General features: G+C 36.5%; 2 protein-coding genes across 3 annotated transcripts in view; both read left to right on the forward strand.

Annotated features, from left to right (window-relative positions):
* Positions 1–5,999: 5,999 nt before the first annotated feature.
* colec10 (collectin sub-family member 10 (C-type lectin)) lies at positions 6,000–11,654 on the forward strand. The gene is made up of 6 exons (XM_051866827.1): positions 6,000–6,164; positions 7,405–7,476; positions 9,708–9,779; positions 10,234–10,287; positions 10,423–10,518; positions 11,046–11,654. The coding sequence occupies exons 1-6, from the start codon at positions 6,050–6,052 to the stop codon at positions 11,450–11,452; spliced, it is 816 nt and encodes a 271-aa protein (XP_051722787.1). The 5' UTR covers positions 6,000–6,049; the 3' UTR covers positions 11,453–11,654.
* A 1,420-nt stretch (positions 11,655–13,074) lies between these two features.
* The window catches only part of mal2 (mal, T cell differentiation protein 2), a 29,169-nt gene continuing 17,882 nt past the window's right edge, over positions 13,075–24,361 (forward strand). The window contains exons 1-3 of one of the 2 annotated variants that reach the window (XR_007925715.1): positions 13,075–13,480; positions 13,746–13,916; positions 16,986–17,159. Coding sequence is in view for 1 of the 2 variants with exons in the window: in XM_051866829.1 (XP_051722789.1) it covers positions 13,361–13,480; positions 13,746–13,916; positions 16,986–17,159 (465 nt within the window). In the remaining variant the exon portion in view is untranslated. The remainder of the gene's footprint in view (positions 13,481–13,745; positions 13,917–16,985; positions 17,160–24,361) is intronic. The other variant, XM_051866829.1, reaches the window with a different exon arrangement.

Genomic DNA, 24,361 nt, shown 5'->3' on the forward strand with positions numbered 1-24,361 from the left:
CTGTAATTTTAAATCACTCGTACTTCAATGCGGTAATTGATACAGGAAGCACCTTTTCTTTGCTGCAGCAAAAAGTGTGGCAGAGATTGAGGAAGAAGGATGAGCAATTGACCAGAAGTGCTCAAACATTCATGCTCGCTAATGGCCAGAGTCAGAAAACTCAGGGTAAAGTACTCTGGGGATGTGAAATATATGGAGTGAAACATGAGGTCACATTTTATGTGATGGATGATGCAAACTTGGCTGTTCCTGTCGTCTTAGGATTGGATTTCCTCAAAGAAGCCAGACTAACTATTGATTTTAATGCTTCACGTATATACTTGCCTGACGCTAACTCTAGTCACCCTATGTGTTTTAATAAAATGCACGAGCACGCTGCTGTCCAATTTTATGCTGCACAAGGAGAAGACGGGATGATTCATGAGGATGAAAAGTCGAAATTGATCAACCAAGCAGTGGAAAACTCGCATGCTGCAACCAAGGTAAAGAATCAATTGAAAGCTCTCATGTGTGATTGGCCTTCAGTATGTACCCACAAACTAGGTCGTACGAACCTTATTAAGCACGAGATTAAAACAATTGATGATCTTCCTTTAAGAAAGAGACCATACAGAGTTTCTAAGACTAAAAATGATTTTATTGAAGAACAGATTAAGGAGTTGCTTCAACTAAAAGTCATTAAACCTTCTACTTCTCCGTGGGCTTCACCTGTGGTGGTCGTAGATAAAAAAAGATGGAGGATCCCGGTTATGCATTGATTACCGTGGTCTTAATGCAAAAACTCACCTCGACGCGTATCTGATGCCTCAGATCACGGATATTCTTGATTCTCTCCAAGGAGCCAAGGTGTTCAGCACGTTGGACTTAAAGAGCGGATACTGGCAAGTTGAAATGGATCCTGCAAGTATGGAAAAGACTGCTTTCATTACTGCTTCAGGGCTATATGAATTCTTTTGTCTTCCCTTTGGCCTTAAGAACGCCGCAGCATCTTTCCAAAGTCTGATGGAACAAGTTCTCAGAGAACATAAGAACAAATGTTGCATGGTCTATATCGATGACATTATTGTCTACTCTCCTGACATCCAAACACACCTGCACCATCTCAAACAAGTGTTTCGTAGTCTGCACAAGGCCGGTCTCACTCTGAACCTCAAGAAGTGTAAGTTCATCTGTTCTTCACTTGACTACTTAGGCCATACCATCACAGCGGACGGAGTCAAGGTAAATTCAGATAAGGTGGATGCAATCAGAACATACCCAACTCCCAAGTCCTTAAAAGAAGTACAAAGATTTCTAGGCCTTGCGGCTTGGTACCATCGTTTTATTCCTGACTTCTCCACTAAAACAGCACCTTTACATGCACTGAAGAGGAAAGAAGTGAAGTGGAAATGGACAGACGAGTGTCAACGTTCATTTGACCTCATCAAAGATGAACTCACTAGAGCACCTGTTTTAAGTACACCTAACTTTGATTCTTCTTTTAAAGTACAGACAGATGCAAGTGATGTGGGCTTAGGAGCTGTATTGACCCAGGAAGTGGATGGACAAGAGAGAGTTATTGCATATGCATCCCGTTTGCTCAGAGGTGCTGAGAAATCATATTCAACATCAGAAAAAGAATGTCTAGCGGTAGTATGGGCTGTAGAGAAGTGGCACCATTACCTAGAAGGCAGAGCTTTCGAGGTGATCACTGATCATGCATCCTTAGTCTGGCTTTTCCAACATCCAAAACCCTCATCCAGACTGGAAAGACCAGACAAGGATATCACTTTACTGTACGGTATCGAAAAGGTCAATGTAATATTGTGCCGGATGTGTTATCCAGGTGAGATGAGGCTGAATCACCGGCTGTGTTGTTGCACACACCAGCTAAACGTGGTTTTAATTCTGTCACTTGTGATCTGCCATTGGACTTGTCAGAAATCGCCGATGAACAGAAAAATGACCCAGAGTGTCAAGAGATCATGGTTAAAGCCAAGACCCAGAAAACCACCGATCTTAAGAGAACGCACTACGTTTTTAAAAATGAGGTTTTATTTAGGAGTGTTCCAGACTCTAAAGAAGGCCAAAGGTTTCAAATTGTAGTCCCTGCAAAATTGAAGGAAGTAATGTTAACTTATGCACATGACAGCCCCCTGAGTGGTCACTTGGGTAAATTCAAAACTCTGATGCGACTTTTAGAATTTGCTTATTGGCCATCGATACGTACAGATGTATGGCAGCACTGCAGAAACTGTGAGAAATGTCAAAAGCATAAACCCATTAACTTAAAACCTGCAGGCGGTCTACAAAGTGTGCCCATAGTCGAGCCTGGATATATGCTTGGCATGGACATCATGGGACCATTTCCACGGAGCGCCCGCCAGAATGAGTATCTTCTGGTTATAGTGGACTATTTCACTAAATGGGTAGAGATTTTTTCCCATGAGAGCTGCTAAGGTTACAACCATTGTACGGATTCTCATAGAGGAGATTTTCACAAGATGGGGAACACCAGCCTTCATCGTGTCTGACAGAGGTACGCAATTTACCTCAAACCTCCTGTACCAAGTATGTAAGCAGTGGCAAGTAACACAAAAACTCACCACCGCATACCATCCTCAGTCAAACCTCACTGAATGGGTCAATCGAAATTTAAAAACTATGATTGCCTCGTACGTTGAGCAAAACCACCGTACCTGGGATCAGTGGATATGTGAGTTCAGATTTGCACTAAATACCGCATGGCACGAAAGTACAGGGTACTCACCTGCTGAGATAGCACTAGGACGACAGCTGAAAGGTCCTCTGCAGAGAGCCTTACAGAATCCACCAGATCCTGACCAACCAGCCTATAGTACTCTAGAACGCCAAAAATTTCTATACGAGTCAGTAAGAGAGAATGTAGAGAAGGCACAAACTAAACAAAGTAAATACTACAACCTCAAGAGAAGAGCTCAAAACTTCAATGAGGGTGATTTAGTTTGGGTGCGAACACACCCTCTCTCTCGTGCAGATGATGCTTTTATGGCTAAGATCTCACCTAAATGGAAAGGCCCAGCTAAGATTGTGAAAAAGCTAGGTCCTGTAAATTACAAGGTAACCATGTTATCTGATCCTACTCAGGTTGACACGTATCATACCCAGAATTTAAAAATTTTCCATGGATCAAATTTTTAGTCCATGGGGAGGGGTATGTAACGGTCTAAACGTTACCAGGTTTTTTATTGTATTTTTTTCCCCTGTTTATTGAATTAAGAGGTATCTGGGTCAAGGGTAATTCCACTAGGAGCCGCTTGAGGGCGCTAGTGCACAATAGCTACCAGATATAAGCCCTAGTCACGTACGAGCAAGTTCGGTCGTTTGGTAGAGGGAAACTGCAGGAATGGTTGAACTGACGCTACCTATATCTACTCATGTTAATGTCCTGTTTTGAGAACTCTTTGAGAGTTTACGCTCAGTGTGAGTATTGGCCAACTATGACTTGTGGTATTTGTAAAAAAAAAAGGTTGACTGATGTGGACTCTTTTTTTCTTTTGTAGAAAAAGGACTTTTTTGTTTCTTGCACCTCATGTTTCGATTCATTGCTGTCACGATTATACTCATGCACGTCTCCAGGGTAGCACGAGTAGCAAGTGAACGGGGAAAGACCACGCGGTAGCGAGGCTACAGCGCGTGGCCTAAAGCTAAACAACTCAGCGTTCAGCTCAGCGAGTCGCCAAACGCCGTTGACTGTCTTCACCTCTCACACACTGGATTATATCATTGCATCGCTCTCAAAATACATCGTGGATTTTCACTCATCTCATCACTCATCATTCCAGCTCATCTAAAGTTTCATTTATTGTCTGCACAGAGACAAAGACTCAGTTTTTTTGCTTATTGGTTATTTTTGTGGCAATTATATGCACTGGTGTGAATAAAAAAGGAAAGAGTGTATTTGTTTGGTGAAGAGGTTTTAATTTTCAGTACCGATTGAATTTCTGTTGAACCCCCTAAGAGTAATATCTTTTAAATGGGGAGGTATTACAACCTGGAGACCCGGCAGAGCAGTGTGATGGCACAGGACAAATATACAGACCCAACAGAATTTTTTTTTTTTTTTTTTGTTCCCCATGAAGAAAACCGCTTATAAATCATACAAAAGTTTTTTTTTTTTTTTTTCTGAAAAATGTAAAAATGCAGAACGTTATCTGTGATGGGTAGGTTTAGGGGATAGAATATACAGTTTAAAGTGTATTCAGTACAGTAAAAAATTCATGATGTCTATGGAATGTCCCCATAAAACATTAAAAAACCCAACGTGTGTGTGTGTGTACAGGTTTGGCTATACTTGCGAGGGCCAAATGTCCTCACTTAGTGAAATATTATGACAACAGACTAGTGAGGACATTTTACTAGTTAAAAACACAACAATATAAATGGAAAAGTTTTTCCTTTGCATTTTTTGCATACAGACAACAACGTTGTCAAAACAATCACATGGACTAAGCATGCTGTATTATGCATGCCAGGCCAGTAGTTGGCGATGTCACTTTGTAAAGAAACGCTACACGCCTATAGACTAAACACGTAATATGCATACGCATACGCATTATGTCACCGTTTTTACAAATTTGCGTTTTTGTAGTTTACACGGCAATGATAACGGTATTGTTATCAAAAACTTGCACTTTGAATCCTGTTTTCAAAAGTTTGCATTTTCAGGCCCCCAAAATGCCATTGTTGTGTAAATGTGTAAAAAGGGCCAAAATGCATAAAAAGTTTTCCATTTTTAGTTGAAAACGGTGTTGTGTAAATGGCCCCCTCAGACTATTTCTGTTTCATTATAAAGTCTGTCCTGTAAGTAATTAGTGGCATGACATAACTGCCATCCCCTTAAATCCTTAGCTCTTGTGGTGTGAATCATAATGTACTTAACCAGCTAAATTAGAGGGTTACCATTAAACCACATGTAAACAATTAGTCCTTACAATAATAGCTATACAGAGTCATACCCAAGCCACAAGCAAGATAGCCACTGTAATAAAAAAGTTGGGGAAGACAAGTAATGAAGAGTTGTGGGGTTTTTTTTATTCAAATTCTTGGCCTTGACATGTTAAAGATTAGCAAGATTTGCAAGATTATTTGTAGTTTACACAGAGATATAACAGTATTGTTTTCAAAAACTTGTACTTTGAAACCTGTTTTCAAAAGTTTCTGTTTTCAAGCCCTCAAAACGCGATGTCATGTTTTGTTGAACGGCCAAAACGCATAAAGTTTTTAGTTGAAAACAGTGTCGTGAAAACGGCCCCTAAATATGAAGGGTGAATAACAATTAATGAAGAAAATCTGCCCTGTCAAGACATTTTCCCTCTTGTTGTGTGTTACCTCACAGGGAATTAAGACCCAAAACACGGTACTAGCTTATTTTTCACAGATCACAGGTCAAAAGATTGGATACAGTAACTAACGTTCTAAAATGTGCTGTTTGACTATAATTTGACATTAAGTGGTATGTGTTTTAAAATGTTGTCATTAATATATGAAAAACAGTATGAGAAATCCAGAAAGTATTTGGGTGAAATATGGAGGGCAATTCTTCAAAATAAACAAAAAGGCAAACTCCAGAACATATGTACTCAGTACAAGGATTTTTCAAGGACAAATTTGCTTCACGGTACATATAGCTTGGAGTGAGTACCAACCATTTGTGAAAAATTAGTGGAAGCTTAAAGCATAAATGTAATCAATAAATGCTTTGTTAATCACAGATTGTACACACTAGATCAATAATACACTTCTGTTTTGACTATTAATAAAGCATTTCTTAACATTTCTAAACATGAAATAAACATGCATCTTCTTTCATACAGTATGTATATTTGCCATATTCTATCAGAAATTATCTTCAGGATGGCAACATTTCTTCACACAACCAAATTCCTCACTTGTAGTGCAAGGAGATAGTCTGCGTTCTGGACAGTGTTGTTTGAAAGCTAAACACAGATATGATAAGGTCTGGTAAACATATGTAAAACTCCCTTTTCACTCTCCTCTTGAGAACAGAGCAAAGTTTCCAATTCAAGTCATGGATGTACAAACGTTTAGCTGGAAACTTTTTTTATTTCTATTTCTTTGTAATTTATACCTTTATTGTACTACAACCGAAATTTGCTCCAACAGCATTCTCCCTGGATCAAAAGGTATTGTTTTATTTTATTTTTTAATGAAAAAAAAAAAAGAAGATGATGTTTTTATCACCTTTGTAAATCATCCTTTAACATTTTTTACTATTACAGATTTCAGAAAAGCCAGTTTGTAATTTATTATTATTATTATTATTATTATTATTTGCTCTGGTCAAACATTATCATTAAATATTAGTGTGGATAAATAACCTTCACTTTGTGAAAATAATCGCTATGAAATTGCTATGATAATTCATGTGGTAACATCTAAATTAATTTATTTTATTCAAAACATTTATTCTCCAAACTGCTTGTCCTAAGCAGGATGCTGGAGCCTATTTCAGCGCCTCAGGCCAAAGGCAGGGAAACACCCTCAATGAATGGCCTGTCCATTGCAGGGCATTACTGTATAGACCTAAATAACTTAAATTTAGGTCAGGTAGAAATAACTCTTTAAGGTAACTCTTACAGATTACAACTTTTTACATTTGTTGGCTCACTGCTGGTTGGTTGTTGTCAGATGAAATACAGATGAAATCATCAATTTAATGTGTTACAGTAGCTTCTCGTATTACAGGAACCCTGCTGGTAAAACCAACAATGTGCCTTTGTTAAAATGTTGGTTCTGTCACTGAAAGGATCACAGTCTCAGCAAAGGAAATAGCGTGGAATATTAACGTGTCAGTGATCATTCCATTACGTTAAACAGTACGCATATAAGAAATGATGCTATTTCTGGATATGAGATGTGGAGATTATTCAGACACTTTGACCTGACCATGTTTTGCTTAAGTGTTATCTGACATAATTAAGATTATTTTTTTCTGACACAGTTTAACTCTGAGATCTTATATTTGATTACCATTTTTTTAAACTATAGTGAATAAACTGAATTAATGAATAAAATGTTCAAGGTGTCTGAATAAATTTTGGTTTGACTGTATATGTGTATATGTGTATATATATATATATATATATATATACACACATACACATACACACACACACACACACACACACTCACACACACATATAGTTTTGTTTGTTTCATAAACAAACAAAAAAACTTAAGAGGAAATGTCTCTCCCCACAGCTCATACTTTTGGCAATGCCAATAAACTCACCCTTCTTGATATTGAATAACTGTCTGTATTTAAACAGCTGCAATGTAACGGAGAAGCGTGTTTGGGTAAGACCTGTCTGTACATTTTCTGTTTGAGAGGCCCCAATCTCTAACTTTGTCTTCATCTAACAGGCGATCCAGGTGGAGTGGGAGCAGACGGTGAAGAGGGAAGAATGGGGAAAACCGGCCCACCTGGTCAGCGAGGTCTCTGAGACGTTGTTGGTTTGTTATTTAATGAATCAGTTATAGATTATAGGGAAGTTGGTTAAGCATGTCTGTTTACTGTTCATAGCCAAAAATATCCAGTAAACTCAAATCAGCTGCTTTAATAAAGCTTTCTAATGCAGTTGCTCTTTCTGTGCTGTTAATGGAAAAATTCACATTTTTCAGTTTAATTTATATTTATTTTGTATAGCACTTTTCACAAAACTGATTGTTTCAGGTAAATGCACGTTGGCCATAATGAACAGGGAATTAAATAATTAATTTAATAATATTAAATAATAATAATAAAAATACTTTTATCCTCATACTCATCCTCCTCTGGCAACAAAATAATGTCATATAATACATATTCTAAGATGCAAGTCACATGTTCAGTTAAACAGATGTAAAATTTTGCTACCATTCGACATGTTATTAAGGCAGTAAATACAGCTATTGAACATGGTGATTTCAATATAAGGAAAATATTATGGAGTCTTGCAAATCCATATGTTTTTGGTATTATCTGCAGTAAGGGCCTGCATCTGGGTCCAATGGTCTAGTATCTTTGGTATGGGCATCCCAAGACAGAAATAGGAAAGCAAAGGACAAGGATTAGCGTAGCTGCTAATCTTATTATTTCAGACGCAGATGATAATTTGCAATTGTTATACTTTCATCAGACATAACTGTAATACTGTTATGAGATTTGTTATGTGAATGCTTGGCTAAAGAGTTGTGTCTTTAATCTAGATTTAAACTGAGAGAGTATTATCTGAGCCCCACATATTTTCAGGAAGGCCTTTCCAGAGTTTAGGAGCCAAATGCAAAAAGAGCTTTCCTTTTTGACTTTGAAATCTTAGGTACAATAAGTAGTCCAGAGTTTTGTGAACTTTTGTGAGTTTTGTGGAATAAACCATGTATTTTTATAAAATTAAGCAGTAACACTGCTCAGACAACAAGATTCTTGAGGTGTATTACACTGATCAAGCTGTTGGAATTTCCTAAATGCTAGACATTAGTCTCTTCTGTACCACTCTGAAGAAGTGGTAGCATAGCATGTGTACTACTGTACTAAGTTTGACCTGAAGTTAGCTGTTTGATGTGTCCTTGCCCTCACTGGGCATCAGAGTGTAGCTGGAAGACAGTCTGCTTCTGCCAGACCACATCTTCCCTTGAGGGAAGTCACGTCAGTGGCAGGCAGACATGTTAATTGAGGCCAGGGGCAGCGGTGTCGCCATGTGTTCAAAGATGGAAGTGTAATCTGTAGAGCTCTGCAGCAGACAAGCCTCTTCCAGGCAAGCTGTTAATCGAACCAGTACAAGAACGCCTGGAATTGCAATCAAAACGTGCCCTCTCTTCCAAACATAAATGTACTTTACTAAAAAAAAGCAAAAATGCCAGGAAGGCTGTTAGCCTGTTTTTTCACTCTACAGAGTGACCACAGAGGCATTAAGTTTTAGAATGGCTGTTTACTGCAAATTTCAGTTGTATTTTTATCTATGCATCTAAATGTAACATATCAGCAAAATGCTATACATGGCAGCTAAATGTTAATCTGAAAAGAGGGAATCTGAGAACTAGTGGGTTTGACTGGCAAAGCCATGGTAGTCTCTGCTTTAATTCATTTTAAACAAGTACAGGAAATTATCATTCCAGTTTTCCAGCATAGTTTGCACTATAAATGAAATATTTTAATAAATGGAGCAATCACTGCAGATGGCAAACAACAACTGAAACACTTTCTTCTGTTTGAAGAAGAAGAAGAAGAAGAAGAAGAAGAAGAAGAATACAGTATGAGAAAATACTTATGGGAATGTCAGTGCCACTCAGCCAAAATGAGTAATCACAGAGATGATATTGAATGACAGTACAGAAATGAAAGCAATTGTATCCTATTATTGCTTTTCAAATCTCAGGAATGTCTATTACACATTTCCAGATGGATATTTAATTAGGAGCTTTGGTCCAAGGCTGTCACAAGCAGTCCCAAAATCAGCTGTCTCAAACCTTTTAATGAGCTGGAAAATGTAATTTAACCAGTTTTATATCAAAGACTACTGACACAATATAATTTTGCCACACACAAAATGCAACGATTGAGACTAAAAGAGTAGGCACATAACAAGACTTATTTTGCTTTGATAGTGTGCTTGATTCCTTTGGAAAAGCATTATGAGACAATTTTGGCAGAGTCAGATAACCAGTAACCTTGTTTTCTTCTTCCATAGGCCTGACCGGTGAATATGGAGAAAAAGGAGAGATGGGCCAAATGGGAAAGATGGGCCCTAGAGGAACGAGAGGTTAGACACTAAATGGAGACTGAATGCTGTTAGTTTATGTATGCTATGTTGATAACTTAACACTGTATCTGATACATTGATTCATAATTTGAAATGATTCTCTACTTACTCTGAAAATAATTGCATAATCGAAAAAGAAAAGAAAAGAATAAAGAAAAGAAAAGACATAGATTTACTTCCCAAGTGTTTATTTTCATACCAGGACCAAACACTAATGTTTCAAAAGGAAAATCATCGTTAGTTGGAGACTTGCACAATTTGCTCTGCAGATAAGGGAGAAGTATGTGTACTGCTGCCATCTACTGGTTATTCACTGTTATTACTGGATTCTATAAATAATTGATAGGAGCTTGTAATATTAATAATTAGTGGCTAATGTTTAGTTAAATTAGACTGTATGTTTTAATGAAATGTCAGAGGTTAAACTGTAACTGTTAATCTGTTACTGTGACAGGTGACAAGGGACAACAAGGAGTTGATGGTCTCCCAGGGTTAAAAGGAAAGCCTGGTACTGAATGCATTTTATATAATAAAAAATACTTGTGTCAGACCTCCGAATAAAACAGTTTCTTTTTTCTTCATATTTATTATTTTTGATGAATGATGATAACACTACCTAAAGGCTGCACAATTTGTGTGACAGGAACGACCTGTGACTGTGGGAGGTACAGAAAGGTTGTCAGACAGATGGACATCAATATAAGCAAACTGAGAAATGCTGTCAGGTTTCTTAAGAATGGTGAGACTTGTGTGTTTAATTAATCGAATTTGTTCTCCATTGTGATAATCATGCCATTTCCATGATATTAGTCAACATAAGAAACAATACACAAACCTAAAAAACGTTTAACCCTCTTAAACCTTTACACAAATGTGCACTAAAAAACCCCCAAAGATTTTATTATTGACTAATTACTCTTTAACAAATTAATTATAATTTGTTGATTAACCTAACTGCATGAATAAATTTTAATTCACAACACATGCCAAATAAATGCTATAATAAATATTGTTATAAATTCTTAATAAATATATTTATTGACTCAAAACCTCATAATTCTTATCATCATGCAGCAAAAATAGACTTTTATAACTGAAAGATGTTTTTTGTGTTTTTTAGAGCTTTGCTCCCATGCAAAATTAATACTAGATGAGCTGAGACAACAGCTCCATTCCATATTGCATGTCACAATTATTTCCCCCGAAAACACAGACAAATGTTTACAAGACACTAACCAGTACTATGTTTTGTCAATTTCATTAAAGTGGTTCTAGGTATCAGGGAGACTGAGAACAAGTTTTACCTGCTGGTGACAGAGGCACGGAGGTATGAAGACTCACTTCTAAACTGCAAATTGCGTGGGGGGTCTCTTGCTATGCCCAGAACTACAGAGACAAACACCTTGTTGGCCAACTATATCAGAGAAGCTGATCTTACTCATGTGTTCATAGGACTACAGGTAGGGGTGACAGAGGTGGGGTACATGTATGTTGATGGTAAGCCCCTCTTGAATCCCACAGTCTGGGCTCTGCAGGGGTCTCACAGTGGTAAAGGTGGCTGTATGCAGCTTGGTAGTACCGGAGGCTGGAGTCAGGTAGATTGTGGAGCCGCACAGTACTACATATGTGAGTTTGTCAAAAACAAAAACACTTCAGCAACTTTAGTCTTGTGATGGTTTAATGGCCACAGAGGGAAAGAGTTTTATTTTTATATCATTATTTTTAATATGCTAAGCTAATGTATGAGTAAATGTCATATATCTTGTCTCTGTATTTTGAATTTGCAAAAATGTTTTGATGTTTTTGATTTTATGAAAATTATCCATCACCCTTTTAATCACTTAAATTAAATAAAAAGTAAATAAGATAACAAGGGGTCTGTAAGTGTCTATGCCATTTTCTTTAGATTGGCACTGGTTGCCAATTGCTGCTCGAAACAAAAGGCACTGATGTTTACCTACAGAACAACCACTGGCTTGGCACCCCATACCTAAACTCATTATTTCAGACCTATGTGCCATCCAGAAGCTTGTGTTTTGCAAGTTGCATCCTTGTGGTGCCATTGCAAAGAGGCACAATATCACTTTCACAGACCTTTACCTGGACTGTTCCCTGCTGGTGGAATGACCTGCCTAACTCAACTTGAGCTGCTGAGTCTTTAGTCATTTTCAAGAAACTGCTGAAGATGCATCTTTTTCAGCAACACTTGACCCATTAACACTTACTTACTATTTTATATCTTTAAAAAAAAAAAAAAAAAAAAAACTTGCTACATGTACTGTGCTAGATTGGGTCTGGTCACAGTACTTGCATATTGTTGCCCTATTGTTACTTTGATTGCTTCTATTGCTCTCCTCATTTGTAAGTCGCTTTAGATAAAAGCATCTGCTAAAAGACTAAATGTAAATGTAAATGTAGAGAACTTTTCACTCTAAATCCTTCACTGTTAGATCTTGTCATGCTTTTTTTTTTAATGGCAAAATACTGGCAAAACTAATTTAAAAAAAAAAAATTACAATAAGCTACTGCAATCTCATTTTTCTGATTACTGTAAATGGTTCCTTAAGTACAATATAAAATTATAAATTAACAGCTGTTTTATTATTCATTTGCAGACTCGAGTCTCACTTCTTATAATTCAATAATACCGTTGCTTCATCATAAAAGACTATATATATAATAAAAGACTAAAAGATTTATTATTGACATAAGGTAATACTTATCAGTAGGTAATACTTATCAGTATCTGAACAGATAGTACTTCTTTTCCCAGCAGATAACTAGAATTGCATGCTTGCTATCTGTTAATCATGGCGATGTCACATGTGAAGCTAAGGTACTTCAAATTTCAAATTTCTGCACACATTAATGAGAGTGTTCAGTATATCCCTCATCATTTTACAAAGAGTCACTAAAACAGTGGTCTTATCCACAAAACTAGGCAATAATTTATGAATAGGCCTGTGCACTTCACCTCTATTCACGGATGAATGTTTTCTATTGAAAATCACCTTTTCAGAAAGACTTCTAACCCTTTCATTATGATTCCACTTCAGCTGTTAGTATATTTATTTCATTCAGGACCTTTAAATCAAATCAAACATATCCTTTTAAACTCTATACATGAATTTTATAACTCCACAAAGCACTGGAAGAAATATACATTATCTGGGCTTTCCTTTAAAATCATTTTAGGGTGTAACATAATATTTACTCAGGTATGTTGAACCTAAGCATATGCATTAATCATTAACCAAAGTTGTGAAACTGTTCTGTTATTTTTGTACATGGCCGAACAGAAGAAGAAAAATCATATGGTGCAAGGAAAATAAAAACTGAGAAGCATGTTTTAAATACCTCCTTTTAAACAGGTATTTAAATATCTACTTTTTAAAGTAGGTATTTATTCACAGTAAATGAAACTGAATGTCCTCAGTCCCAGGGGATTGGCAGAACTGTGGGAGTGAGAAAGGACAGAACAAAATGGGAGTGGCCGCACACCTGTCAGACCTGTTCCTGATACATGACTCCAGCAGGATTCTCCTATGCATTAGTCTTTTGTTCAACCTGTGTTGAGCTGAATGAGGATGGCGGAAACACCGAACCCAGCCACTACCTCCTTCCCAGCACCGACTATTTCTCTACCCCTTGGAGTGGAAATACTGAGGACGTATTCCGGGGCCCTGATTTGTTTGGAAATTGTAAGTGTTGTTGTTTATAGCTATTTCAATACATATTAGGTTAAACTTTTATAATTCACAAAGGTATGTCCCTTGTAGTATTATGGCAGTATATATCACGATAACTAAAAAATGGAAGTCATAATAGTAAGGCTGTTATGATGATAGAGAATACAGTAATACTATATTTATTATATTTATTATGTCTGTACACACCAATTATATTACACAAACTTTGAGGTCTTTGAATTCAGAAATTTATTTTCTTTTATTTTTTAAACACTAGGTGTTTGGAGGATTGGTGTGGATATTAGTAGCGTCGACGAATGTGTCCGTGCCATTGTTGCAGGGATGGGTGATGTTTGTGTCAGTAACCATGTTCATCTGTTCATCTGTATACCTCGCCCTGTTTCTGCTGGGCCTGGCTGACAAAATTAACACTGACTGGAATTTCATGGTGAGTATGTATTACTTTACAAATGCACAGTTCTCAGACTAGCTCTGACACATACATGGAGTTGAAACTTTAGTGTAGATTACTAATTGCCAGGACAAGTAGAGTTTGGTGTTAAAGACCTGGCTCAAGGTCACAGGGTTGGTAGAGCAGGAAATACAGGTGCTTGCAAGATCTGTTTAAGGTCATTTTTTCAGGTTATTTTATATGCTAGCAGTTCACTTTAAAATTACAAAAACTATTAAAACTAGATCTTTATTTGTGTAATATAAAGGTAATTTTAAAACATATTAGAAACTATGCCTTTTACTATGTCTTTATTATTATTATTATTTTTTTTTTTTTGGATAGTTGCTGTAACAAGAAATACCTGTAAATAAAACATCAAATTAGACCCCCTTTGCCAGTGCTCACATATTGTCATGTTTGTTGTTATGCTCAAAAATCACGATTTTGAAAAGTGAAAAATGTAAATCAGTGGGGGATTTTCAAACTCTAATCTTACATTAAGCATTTTAAGCTGGCCCCCAGAAACGAGGAGGACAAGGAGGAAGAAGAAAAAAATAAAAAAAATAAAAGGATTTTCAATACAGCCAAGCTGTAGAATAGGCCTTTGGCTCAGATCGATCTAATAACAAGACTTAGGTGTCATAGAATAAACACAGTGCCAGTTTTCAATAGTGGCCATGGCCTCAACTCCAGTGCTGAGTAATGTCTACTGTATAACCATGATTAATGTTCATGGTCTACCCACACTTATGTAACAGTCCACTGAAGGGAGATGAATGTGGAACCCATGTGCAGTTTATTAAACAAAACGAGCCAAACAAACAAAACTAAACCATGAAATAAACAATATAAACTTGTCTAGAACTTGGCATAAACAAACTTGACAAACTTTTACCGACAGAGGGATTACAAGAAACAAAGGAACACGAGGGCTATCAATACACATGGACTTATCACATAACACCTGAGAGTAGTGCTGGGCGTTTTTTTTTTTTTTTTAAGATTCTGGCAGTTTCACGGTATATCACGTTTTTTTTTCACTGGATCTTTATTTTGGCATATTTTACTGTAAGGAGTACAAGGAATATATTATATAAACATTGTAAGGACAAATAAAAATTTATTTAAAAATGTAATCAAATCAGTTAATAAAACTAACAATTTAGTTTAAAATGTAATCAAATAATTTAATTATTTAATTAAATTAATAATATTAATAAGTAAGCTACATTTTTACTGTGCAATTTCTGTCATTTTATTGAAGACCTTTGAGTTTGTGTTTTAATAAACTGTGTTATTATTATTATTATTATCTCTAGTAATTAAAGTATACTCGATTGTACAATAGTATATTTCTGTTATTTCAAGTTATACCGAACTTTTATTTTGACAGAGTCGTGAAGACCTTTGACTTCCTGTGTATATGATACGGCAAATGACAATAGTTTTATCAAATTAAACGGTGAAATGTTCATAAAGTGACTCTAAGAGCAGCTCTGCAGATGAAGTTGTTCATATATATAATACATGACAGCAGACAGACAGCATGAAATCATCGCGAGCGTCACGCCTGCTTCAGTATGTGTAGCGTTAGTAATAGACGAAACTGCGGCGCTCATTCATACAGACTTCAGATTTCAATAGCAGTCTTTTTTAGCTTTAATATTCACAGACACTAGTCCGTATCTATATCTGATTCATTGTACAGCCCTACTTTTGATTTATTCATCCAAAAATTGCCAAATTCTGTGACGTTCCGCTTTATACAGTAAGTTCCATTTGTGACTGGATTCCGTGATTTCATCTGTGTTTTCTGCATCGTGAAAATCATATGGCTCTACATGGTATTTGCAGTATTAAAGAGAGTTTTATGAGTTATTTATTGTTGTGTTATAAAGTTGTTTCCATTAGTGTAAGAAGGGTATGCAGTTAATAGAAGTCCACTCTCTATACACTCTACACAGCGCTCTTCATGACCATTAAATAGAGACAGCAGCTGTTTCAGCTACACACCAGTGTGGCGGTTTTTGAAAAATACATATCGGTCTCGAAATTGAAACCGGTATACCATATGAACCGGTATACCGCCCAGCACTACCTGAGAGTAATCAAACAATCAGCCAATGACCAAACAGAACAGAGAAACACATGACTAGAATAAACCAATAGGTGTGATTAGGCTTGTTCGAGATTAATGTGTGGGAGGAGTACAGAAACGCCCGTCAGGTCAGATACTTCATGCTTTCCATAGTGTGCTGAACCAATGTCATTCATGGCAGACCAAGCAATTTTTGTGTTGATTGTAGTCGAAGAAGTGGATGCGATTGAAATTCCCATGTTTTGAATATCAGATATTCAATATCAAGACTGGTTAAATACAGGAACTTGTCTAAGAAAAAACACACAACACACGTGGTCCTTGTCATCACAGAATCTGACCAATGAGAATAAAGTGTGTCGTCATCAAGGCTTTCACAGCCTATTTTGAGCAATTACAGCACATGACCTAGGTGGCTGGTCTCGTTTTGCTCTCACAGTACTTTGATGGCACATGTGATCGTAAGGCAGCTGCAGCGCCGATCAAAGTCGGACATATTTTCTAACCATTGCTTTTGTCAGACCGTTCGGCAAGATTCGCTGCACGATTCGCTGCATGAAGTTGAACAAGCATAATGACCCAACGATCAAACAGAACAGAGAAACACATGACTATAGAATAAACCAAAAACAACATGACACATAGAGCAAAGGAATCACATGACATAACCAGGAACATGACAAAACTAAGAACATAGCTATGACAATTAAAAAATAAAAGACATGAAAACCTAAAAGTGATTCAAGGTCCAAAACCAAACGTGACAACTTACATTAACCATTTGTCAATGTTGTTTAATAACTGAGGTCAATAATAGTGCAGTGAATATATAATTATGTTGCTCATTTTAATCAGTGAATAAATTTAAAACAGATTTTAAAAAGCCATTATAAGTTATTATTGTAAGTTATCCATCCTTTGATCTGTACACATCATAAACATTATAAATTGTCTCCCATTTACAGGATATGTTCTACCATTTCATCGCTTTGCTGTTTTATTTTGGTGCATTTTTGCTGGAGGCTACAGTTTCATCTGCAGGTACATATGCAAACAGCACCACCTGTATACGCAGACCCCGGGGCAATATAATGACATTTCTGGACTATCGGGAATACAGCATTAATGTTGCCGCTGCGGTGAGTTGTTAACCCTACCTTTTTTTCCCTTCCTTTGTCTTTGTACCCCTTTAGCATAATTTTTCAATAAGCAGGGTACAGCATTGCTTTCAGTTGTTTACCTTATGCGTCAGATCAAGACACATTTAATTCTTTGCTTATATTTGTAAAAGTAGAAATTATTTTATAAATATTTACACTTTCCTAGATATATTGATATTTATATTTCACACCTTACTCCACCCCTACCCTAAACCTAACCACTTTTCAATAATATAAAACACGTAACAGGCAAATAAAAGTACAGTCACAAGTATTTATTGCAAAAACAGACCAAAAACAGGATAAAAGTATTATCAAAAATTTGTGTTGCATTCCAAGTATTCTGAAGCCATACGGTATTTATATGTGAAGAACAGAGTGGAACTAAAGGTTTTAATCTTTACAAATTATCCTGCTCTGTGAACGCAGCAACACACACAGTCATATCTCAATAAAAACAAAAGATACAACAGAACTTCAGCATGACACAATCGGTCACGAGACACACAAGAACTTATGCCATTTCACTATCAAAGCTGACGTAACATTTTTTCTGGTGGCAATTTCTGAATGTGTGCACAGGATGAAGATCTTTACAGCAGATGGATACAGTGATTGCTTTGGGTTAAACCAATCAATTGGTACTTGTACTTTTTGAATAAATTGTAGTATCTGGGTCATTCCTACAGTTTGGTGGATTTTATGTTCCCATGAAACAATACTGCATATCTGACATAAAATGTTAAAGGAGTCATGAATTAAGAAATCAAATTTACCTTGATCTTTTAACATATAAGAAGTCATTGTACTATTAAAACATCCAGTAAAATTCAGAACTCAAAACTTCCTTGCTAGTCCACAAACAGCTTTTATTGAAACCAAGCTGCAAAAACAACTCATTTTGGATTTTGTCACATTATGATGTATAGTGCGTCTAAAGACCACCATTGCAGATCAACGCCTACTTCTACACCATTGCATCTTTGGCCCCGCCCACTGGCGTGTTAGTAGCTGTGTTTTCATTACCCTTCAAATTGTGCAAATTGAAATTGCAAACTGAAAATACACCTAATGGAAACACGTCAATTTTGCAAAAACTCCCATATATTGCAAAAAAGGTTTTTACGCTGACATGAGGTGGTTTTTCAGGCAATTCGAAAAAGGAATATTTCGCAAAACTGCAATGTAAACAGTTTTTTCGCATTTACAGTTCATCTGGCATATGTAAAAGTTAATCATTCTTTAAAGGTGTGGTATGTTTGGACAGAAGATGAAACAGAGTTCTTTATTAAACTCATAAAGAATTACGGGATTACTGGATTCTAAACAACAAAGAAATGCCACAATTTATTAAGACCTCGAAGCAGATAGGAAGGAGAAACACACAGAAACACCTCATATGTGGCCACTCCCAAGTGCAAGGGGCTTTCCTTGCCATTAATGCTTGGATTGCCTACATCTCCTTCGATAAAAAATAATGGCTAGTGCAATGGCTGCGATATACTTAAACCTACTAACATCTGTTGCCATGATTTTTGGAATGACTTATTGCGAGAAACGCTGTCATTTCACAATAGTTTTTTAGTTTTGCGCAAATTTATAATGGAAACTGGCTAATGAGACGAGAACTGATGAGAAGGAGAGAAGAGAGAGATATAGGATCACTGGACTCGGGTCGGATTTATGCATAGGCATTCTAGGCACGTGCCTATGCTCACACGTCCAGGGGTGGCCCAATTACAATGAGGAGAAATTATATATATTTTAATTATTATTATTTCTCTCTAATGGTAAAACAATGTAAGACAATTACTATTTAAATTAACAAAATTTCAAATATCGGGATATTTAAACATTTTATATGAGAAACCTCATATCTCCATATTTCGTATTTTTGGTCGCCCTTTACATCTGTCTGTGGGTTTTGCAAATATTTAACCAATGAAATGTATCAAAAAGAGCCATTGGATCTATAAACTGTCGGTCAAACCTCATAACTCCACCTGCCTCTCTATCATGAATGAAGTGCCGCACGCAGTTTGGACTGTCTCTGCTCGTTTGCAAGAGTACATAAGAACTGGTTGTTTGAATAAGTACAGCGTTTTCTTTACTCAAGAAACTCTCTCTCTCTCTCTCTCTCTATATATATATAAGCACTTCATCTTTTATAACATGAGATTTTGGACAAATTACAGAAAAACTGAGTACCCACCTAGCTATAATAACAGGGTTTCTACAGGTTTCATCAAATCTAATTTAATGCTTTTTAATGCCATTTTTTTAATGCCATATATACAGGCTTGGGAGGGTTACTTAAAAAATGTATTCCATTACAGTTACAAATTAATTCATAAAAAAAGTATTCCATAATGTAATCCAAGTACCACAATATAAAAGTAATGTAATCTGATTACTTTTGGATTACTTCAAGGTCACATAGGCCTATATAAAGAAAGAATTCTTCTCAATTTCTGCAAGTTTTTAAATGTCACACGTTCCATACTTTTGAATGGGTCTCAACAATAAAAATATTTTTAAAATCTGATAAATTATCTATTGCAATATTATTAGCGTTGTTGTTGTTGTTTAGAGCTTAAAAATATAAAAGTGACATCAGATCATAACCAAACTGAACAAGCTCAGATCAAACATTTCTGTTCATATTTGTTCTGCTTAAATTTTTAATATTTAGCATTTTGGTTACTTTTAAAACCCATTAAAACTAAGCAATCATGTCTTATTTCCACAACTTGGGAATACACAGCCCTGAAAAAAAAAAAAAAAAATATATATATATATATATATATATATATATATATATATATATATAAAGGGCTATACAGACATCTAGTGGCTACATTATGGTATTACAGATTATTTTTTAGTCCTTTGATAAAGAAAGTGTTTTTGTAGCTGGAAGGCAGAGTTTGCACTGTACAACCATGTCGTTCACATTTTCTTCTTTGAAGATAAAATAGCAGCGAAATTTCCATGAATTGAAAGCGTTTATCCCCGCAAGAAGCATCGTCTACACTAGCAGCAGCAATTATCTGCGTCTGAGGAGATTGTAGACGGGTGTTATTTGCGCATGCACCAGCGGGTGGCTCGCGTGAGTCATCACTGGCAACAGAACCAGGAAATACTGTATAATAAAGCAGCACTTAATATAGTGTTATTATGGCAAAATAATGATTTATTTCTTTTTAAAATGAAATTTCTTTTGTAATCCTGATAGTATTCCCCCTTTTTCAAAATGTAACTTTAATCTGATTACTACGCTTTTTGACGTAACTGTAACGAATTACAGTTACTGGATTTTTGTATCCTGATTACGTAACGCTCTTACATGTATTCCGTTACTCCCCAGCCCTGCATATATATATATATATGCCGCTAAATGTCGATAGATGACGACATACGGCAATTAGAATATTCATCATGTCATTGTTGTATTCGCATTCTGCCAAGTGTCAGCCCTTTACATTTGTTTGCTTCTCTGCTGCTACCCTTTTGCTCACATAATATATTTTAATACAGCCAAATTCCCAATAAAATTGTTTCATCTATATATTTTTTCTGTTTTTGTTGTCAGACAATATGAAATGGTGACTGAAACGCGGCTCATTAAGATTACATACAGGGCTCGACATTAAGCCTTGTCATGTGGACAGGCGTAAATCGGTCATTCACTTGTACAAGTAAAACAGTTGCTTGTCTGGAAAAAAATAGTTTTTTTTTTTTTTTTTTTTTTTTGTGGTGGTGGTGGAAATATAAATTTGTTTTGAAGCAATATCCTTTCAGAATATTGCAGCTTTGACATATGTAAATCTGCATATTTTTTGATTGATTACAACTGCATTAATGTTATGGGATTGTTTTAAATATTTTTTAAAAATACAAACATGAAATGTTGGGGGGGAAATGATACTTTAAAAATGAAACTAAACCACCAGTAGGTGGCGGCAAGTAAACCGCTTAATGAGTGGGTCATTTATTCATTCATTCAAACGATTCATTCAAATGGCTGATTCATTCAAGAATGAGGCAGTTGTTTATGAATGGGTGATTTAATCTTTGACTCAACCGATTCGTTCAAAACGCTGAATCATTCAGTAATGAAAACAAGGCTGAGTGTTGCGCTTTGGTACTGCTGTGATCTTTGTTTGAAACTATTTTCGCTGATAAAATAGAACAAAAACAGTCAATATTCCTTCTAAAATGTAAGTGGCTTGATATTAGCTACTTGTTAATTGAACTGTTGTATGAAATCAGTGTCACGTTTTTAATCGTGATGGTAGCCTATTTAGGAAAACAGCATTCTTGGTTGTGTGGTTTTGCTTAACAGTATCAAGTTATAAAAACTCCACATTTTGAATTTTTACTGCAGTATGTTTAACTGAGTTTCTTTTTGTGTGTGCTTCGCTCATGTTTCCATTTCTCCTCGAGATGTTGCGCGAGCCTCAACAGCGCAACCTTGTTATCGTCAGTACATTATACAGCCTATTATTATCCACTATCGATCCCCACAAACACTAAATGTAATAAAATCAGTCATACTCGCGTTTTGGTGATTCCCAAGTTGCTGTTTTTTTTTTTTGACGTTTTAATCAGGTCCTTGTCCGGTCTGGAAAGTAAAGTTCGAGCCCTGACATGTTAAACCAGCACTAAAATCCTGATTTATAATCGAGACGTTGTCTGACAAAAATCACTATACACATAAGATAAAGACATTTGCTGTGATTTTGGCTATATGTACACGTAAAATGATCACTCAGGTTAGAAGCAATAGTATCTATTTTATTTGCTCTCTGACAACACATCCTCAACTTAATGCGCTGCTGAACCAGAGAGGTGCGCCTGCGGCAGGAAAGCAAGACCTCGCGCTCGTGCGATAGTACCAGGGGGTCTCGGAAGCTAGATCAGGTTAACAAGTCGCTATATTCGTCACAACGCGCTTTCTTAGAAAAAAGTCGCAAAAGGGGCCTGAAAAGGCGCTAAGTTGGCAACACTGATGCAACCTTTTGTCTCCAGGTACCAGCCCGCCGCTGTCCAAAACGGCGTTACGGCAATTTTGCACCGGCCGGAGGCAATTACCAAACTGGTTCCATGTGCGTATGACACAAATGTACATACAGGTGCTGGTCATATAATTAGAATATCATCAAAAAGTTGATTTATTTCACTAATTCCATTCAAAAAGTGAAACTTGTATATTATATTCATTCATTACACACAGACTGATATATTTCAAATGTTTATTTCTTTTAATTTTGATGATTATAACTGACAACTAAGGAAAATCCCAAATTCAGTATCTCAGAAAATTAGAATATTGTGAAAAGGTTCAATATTGAAGACACCTGGTGCCACACTCTAATCAGCTAATTAACTCAAAACACCTGCAAAGGCCTTTAAATGGTCTCTCAGTCTAGTTCTGTAGGCTACACAATCATGCGGAAGACTGCTGACTTGACAGTTGTCCAAAAGACGACCATTGACACCTTGCACAAGGAGGGCAAGACACAAAAGGTCATTGCAAAAGAGGCTGGCTGTTCACAGAGCTCTGCGTCCAAGCACATTAATAGAGAGGCGAAGGGAAGGAAAAGATGTGGTAGAAAAAAGTGTACAAGCAATAGGAATAACCGCACCCTGGAGAGGATTGTGAAACAAAACCCATTCAAAAATGTGGGGGAGATTCACAAAGAGTGGACTGCAGCTGGAGTCAGTGCTTCAAGAACCACTACGCACAGACGTATGCAAGACATAGGTTTCAGCTGTCGCATTCCTTGTGTCAAGCCACTCTTGAACAACAGACAGCGTCAGAAGCGTCTCGCCTGGGCTAAAGACAAAAAGGACTGGACTGCTGCTGAGTGGTCCAAAGTTATGTTCTCTGATGAAAGTAAATTTTGCATTTCCTTTGGAAATCAGGGTCCCAGAGTCTGGAGGAAGAGAGGAGAGGCACACAATCCACGTTGCTTGAGGTCCAGTGTAAAGTTTCCACAGTCAGTGATGGTTTGGGGTGCCATGTCATCTGCTGGTGTCGGTCCACTGTGTTTTCTGAGGTCCAAGGTCAACGCAGCCGTATACCAGGAAGTTTTAGAGCACTTAATGCTTCCTGCTGCTGACCAACTTTATGGAGATGCAGATTTCATTTTCCAACAGGACTTGGCTCTTGCACACAGTGCCAAAGCTACCAGTACCTGGTTTAAGGACCATGGTATCCCTGTTCTTAATTGGCCAGCAAACTCACCTGACCTTAACCCCATAGAAAATCTATGGGGTATTGTGAAGAGGAAGATGCGATATGCCAGACCCAACAATGCAGAAGAGCTGAAGGCCACTATCAGAGCAACCTGGGCTCTTATAACACCTGAGCAGTGCCACAGACTGATCGACTCCATGCCACGCCGCATTGCTGCAGTAATTCAGGCAAAAGGAGCCCCAACTAAGTATTGAGTGCTGTACATGCTCATACTTTTCATGTTCATACTTTTCAGTTGGCCAAGATTTCTAAAAATCCTTTCTTTGTATTGGTCTTAAGTAATATTCTAATTTTCTGAGATACTGAATTTGGGATTTTCCTTAGTTGTCAGTTATAATCATCAAAATTAAAAGAAATAAACATTTGAAATATATCTATCTGTGTGTAATGAATGAATATAATATACAAGTTTCACTTTTTGAATGGAATTAGTGAAATAAATCAACTTTTTGATGATATTCTAATTATATGACCAGCACCTGTATTTTGCGACAGCAAATCAAAGTTAGTAATTATTTAGGCTTCATTCAAAATAAACTGGTAGTATTATTTTTCTTCAAAACGATCTAAAAAATTTAATGCCTGTAGAAATAAAATTGAATGCTTTTTAATGCCATTTAAGGCCTTAATTTTCGCAAAATCCATTTAATGACTTTTAATGCTTTTTAATGCCCCGCGGATACCCTGAATAAACTTTATAATCTGTAAATTGATCAAAACTGTGTGCTAGGTGTGGTCGTTCTCATGTTGGACAAAACACGTAGCCTACTGTATGTCTGATATTTACTGGTCAAAAACCCCATTTGAGCTTCATTTTGGTAGACTGTTAATAATATAATGACACATGCAAGTGTCTGGCCGTATAAATAATAATAATAATAATACATTTTATTTAAAGGCGCCTTTCAAAACACTCAAG

This window comes from Ctenopharyngodon idella, chromosome 16, assembly GCF_019924925.1.
Source record: "Ctenopharyngodon idella isolate HZGC_01 chromosome 16, HZGC01, whole genome shotgun sequence".
Lineage (NCBI taxonomy): Eukaryota > Metazoa > Chordata > Actinopteri > Cypriniformes > Xenocyprididae > Ctenopharyngodon > Ctenopharyngodon idella.

Coding starts and splice junctions, on each gene's coding strand:
- colec10 (XM_051866827.1), top strand. CDS start 6,050: ATGGATGTACAAACGTTTAGCTGGAAACTTTTTTTATTTCTATTTCTT. Junction 10,288..10,422: donor AGGGTTAAAAGGAAAGCCTG/GTACTGAATGCA, acceptor TTTGTGTGACAG/GAACGACCTGTGACTGTGGG. Junction 10,519..11,045: donor TGTCAGGTTTCTTAAGAATG/GTGAGACTTGTG, acceptor ATTTCATTAAAG/TGGTTCTAGGTATCAGGGAG.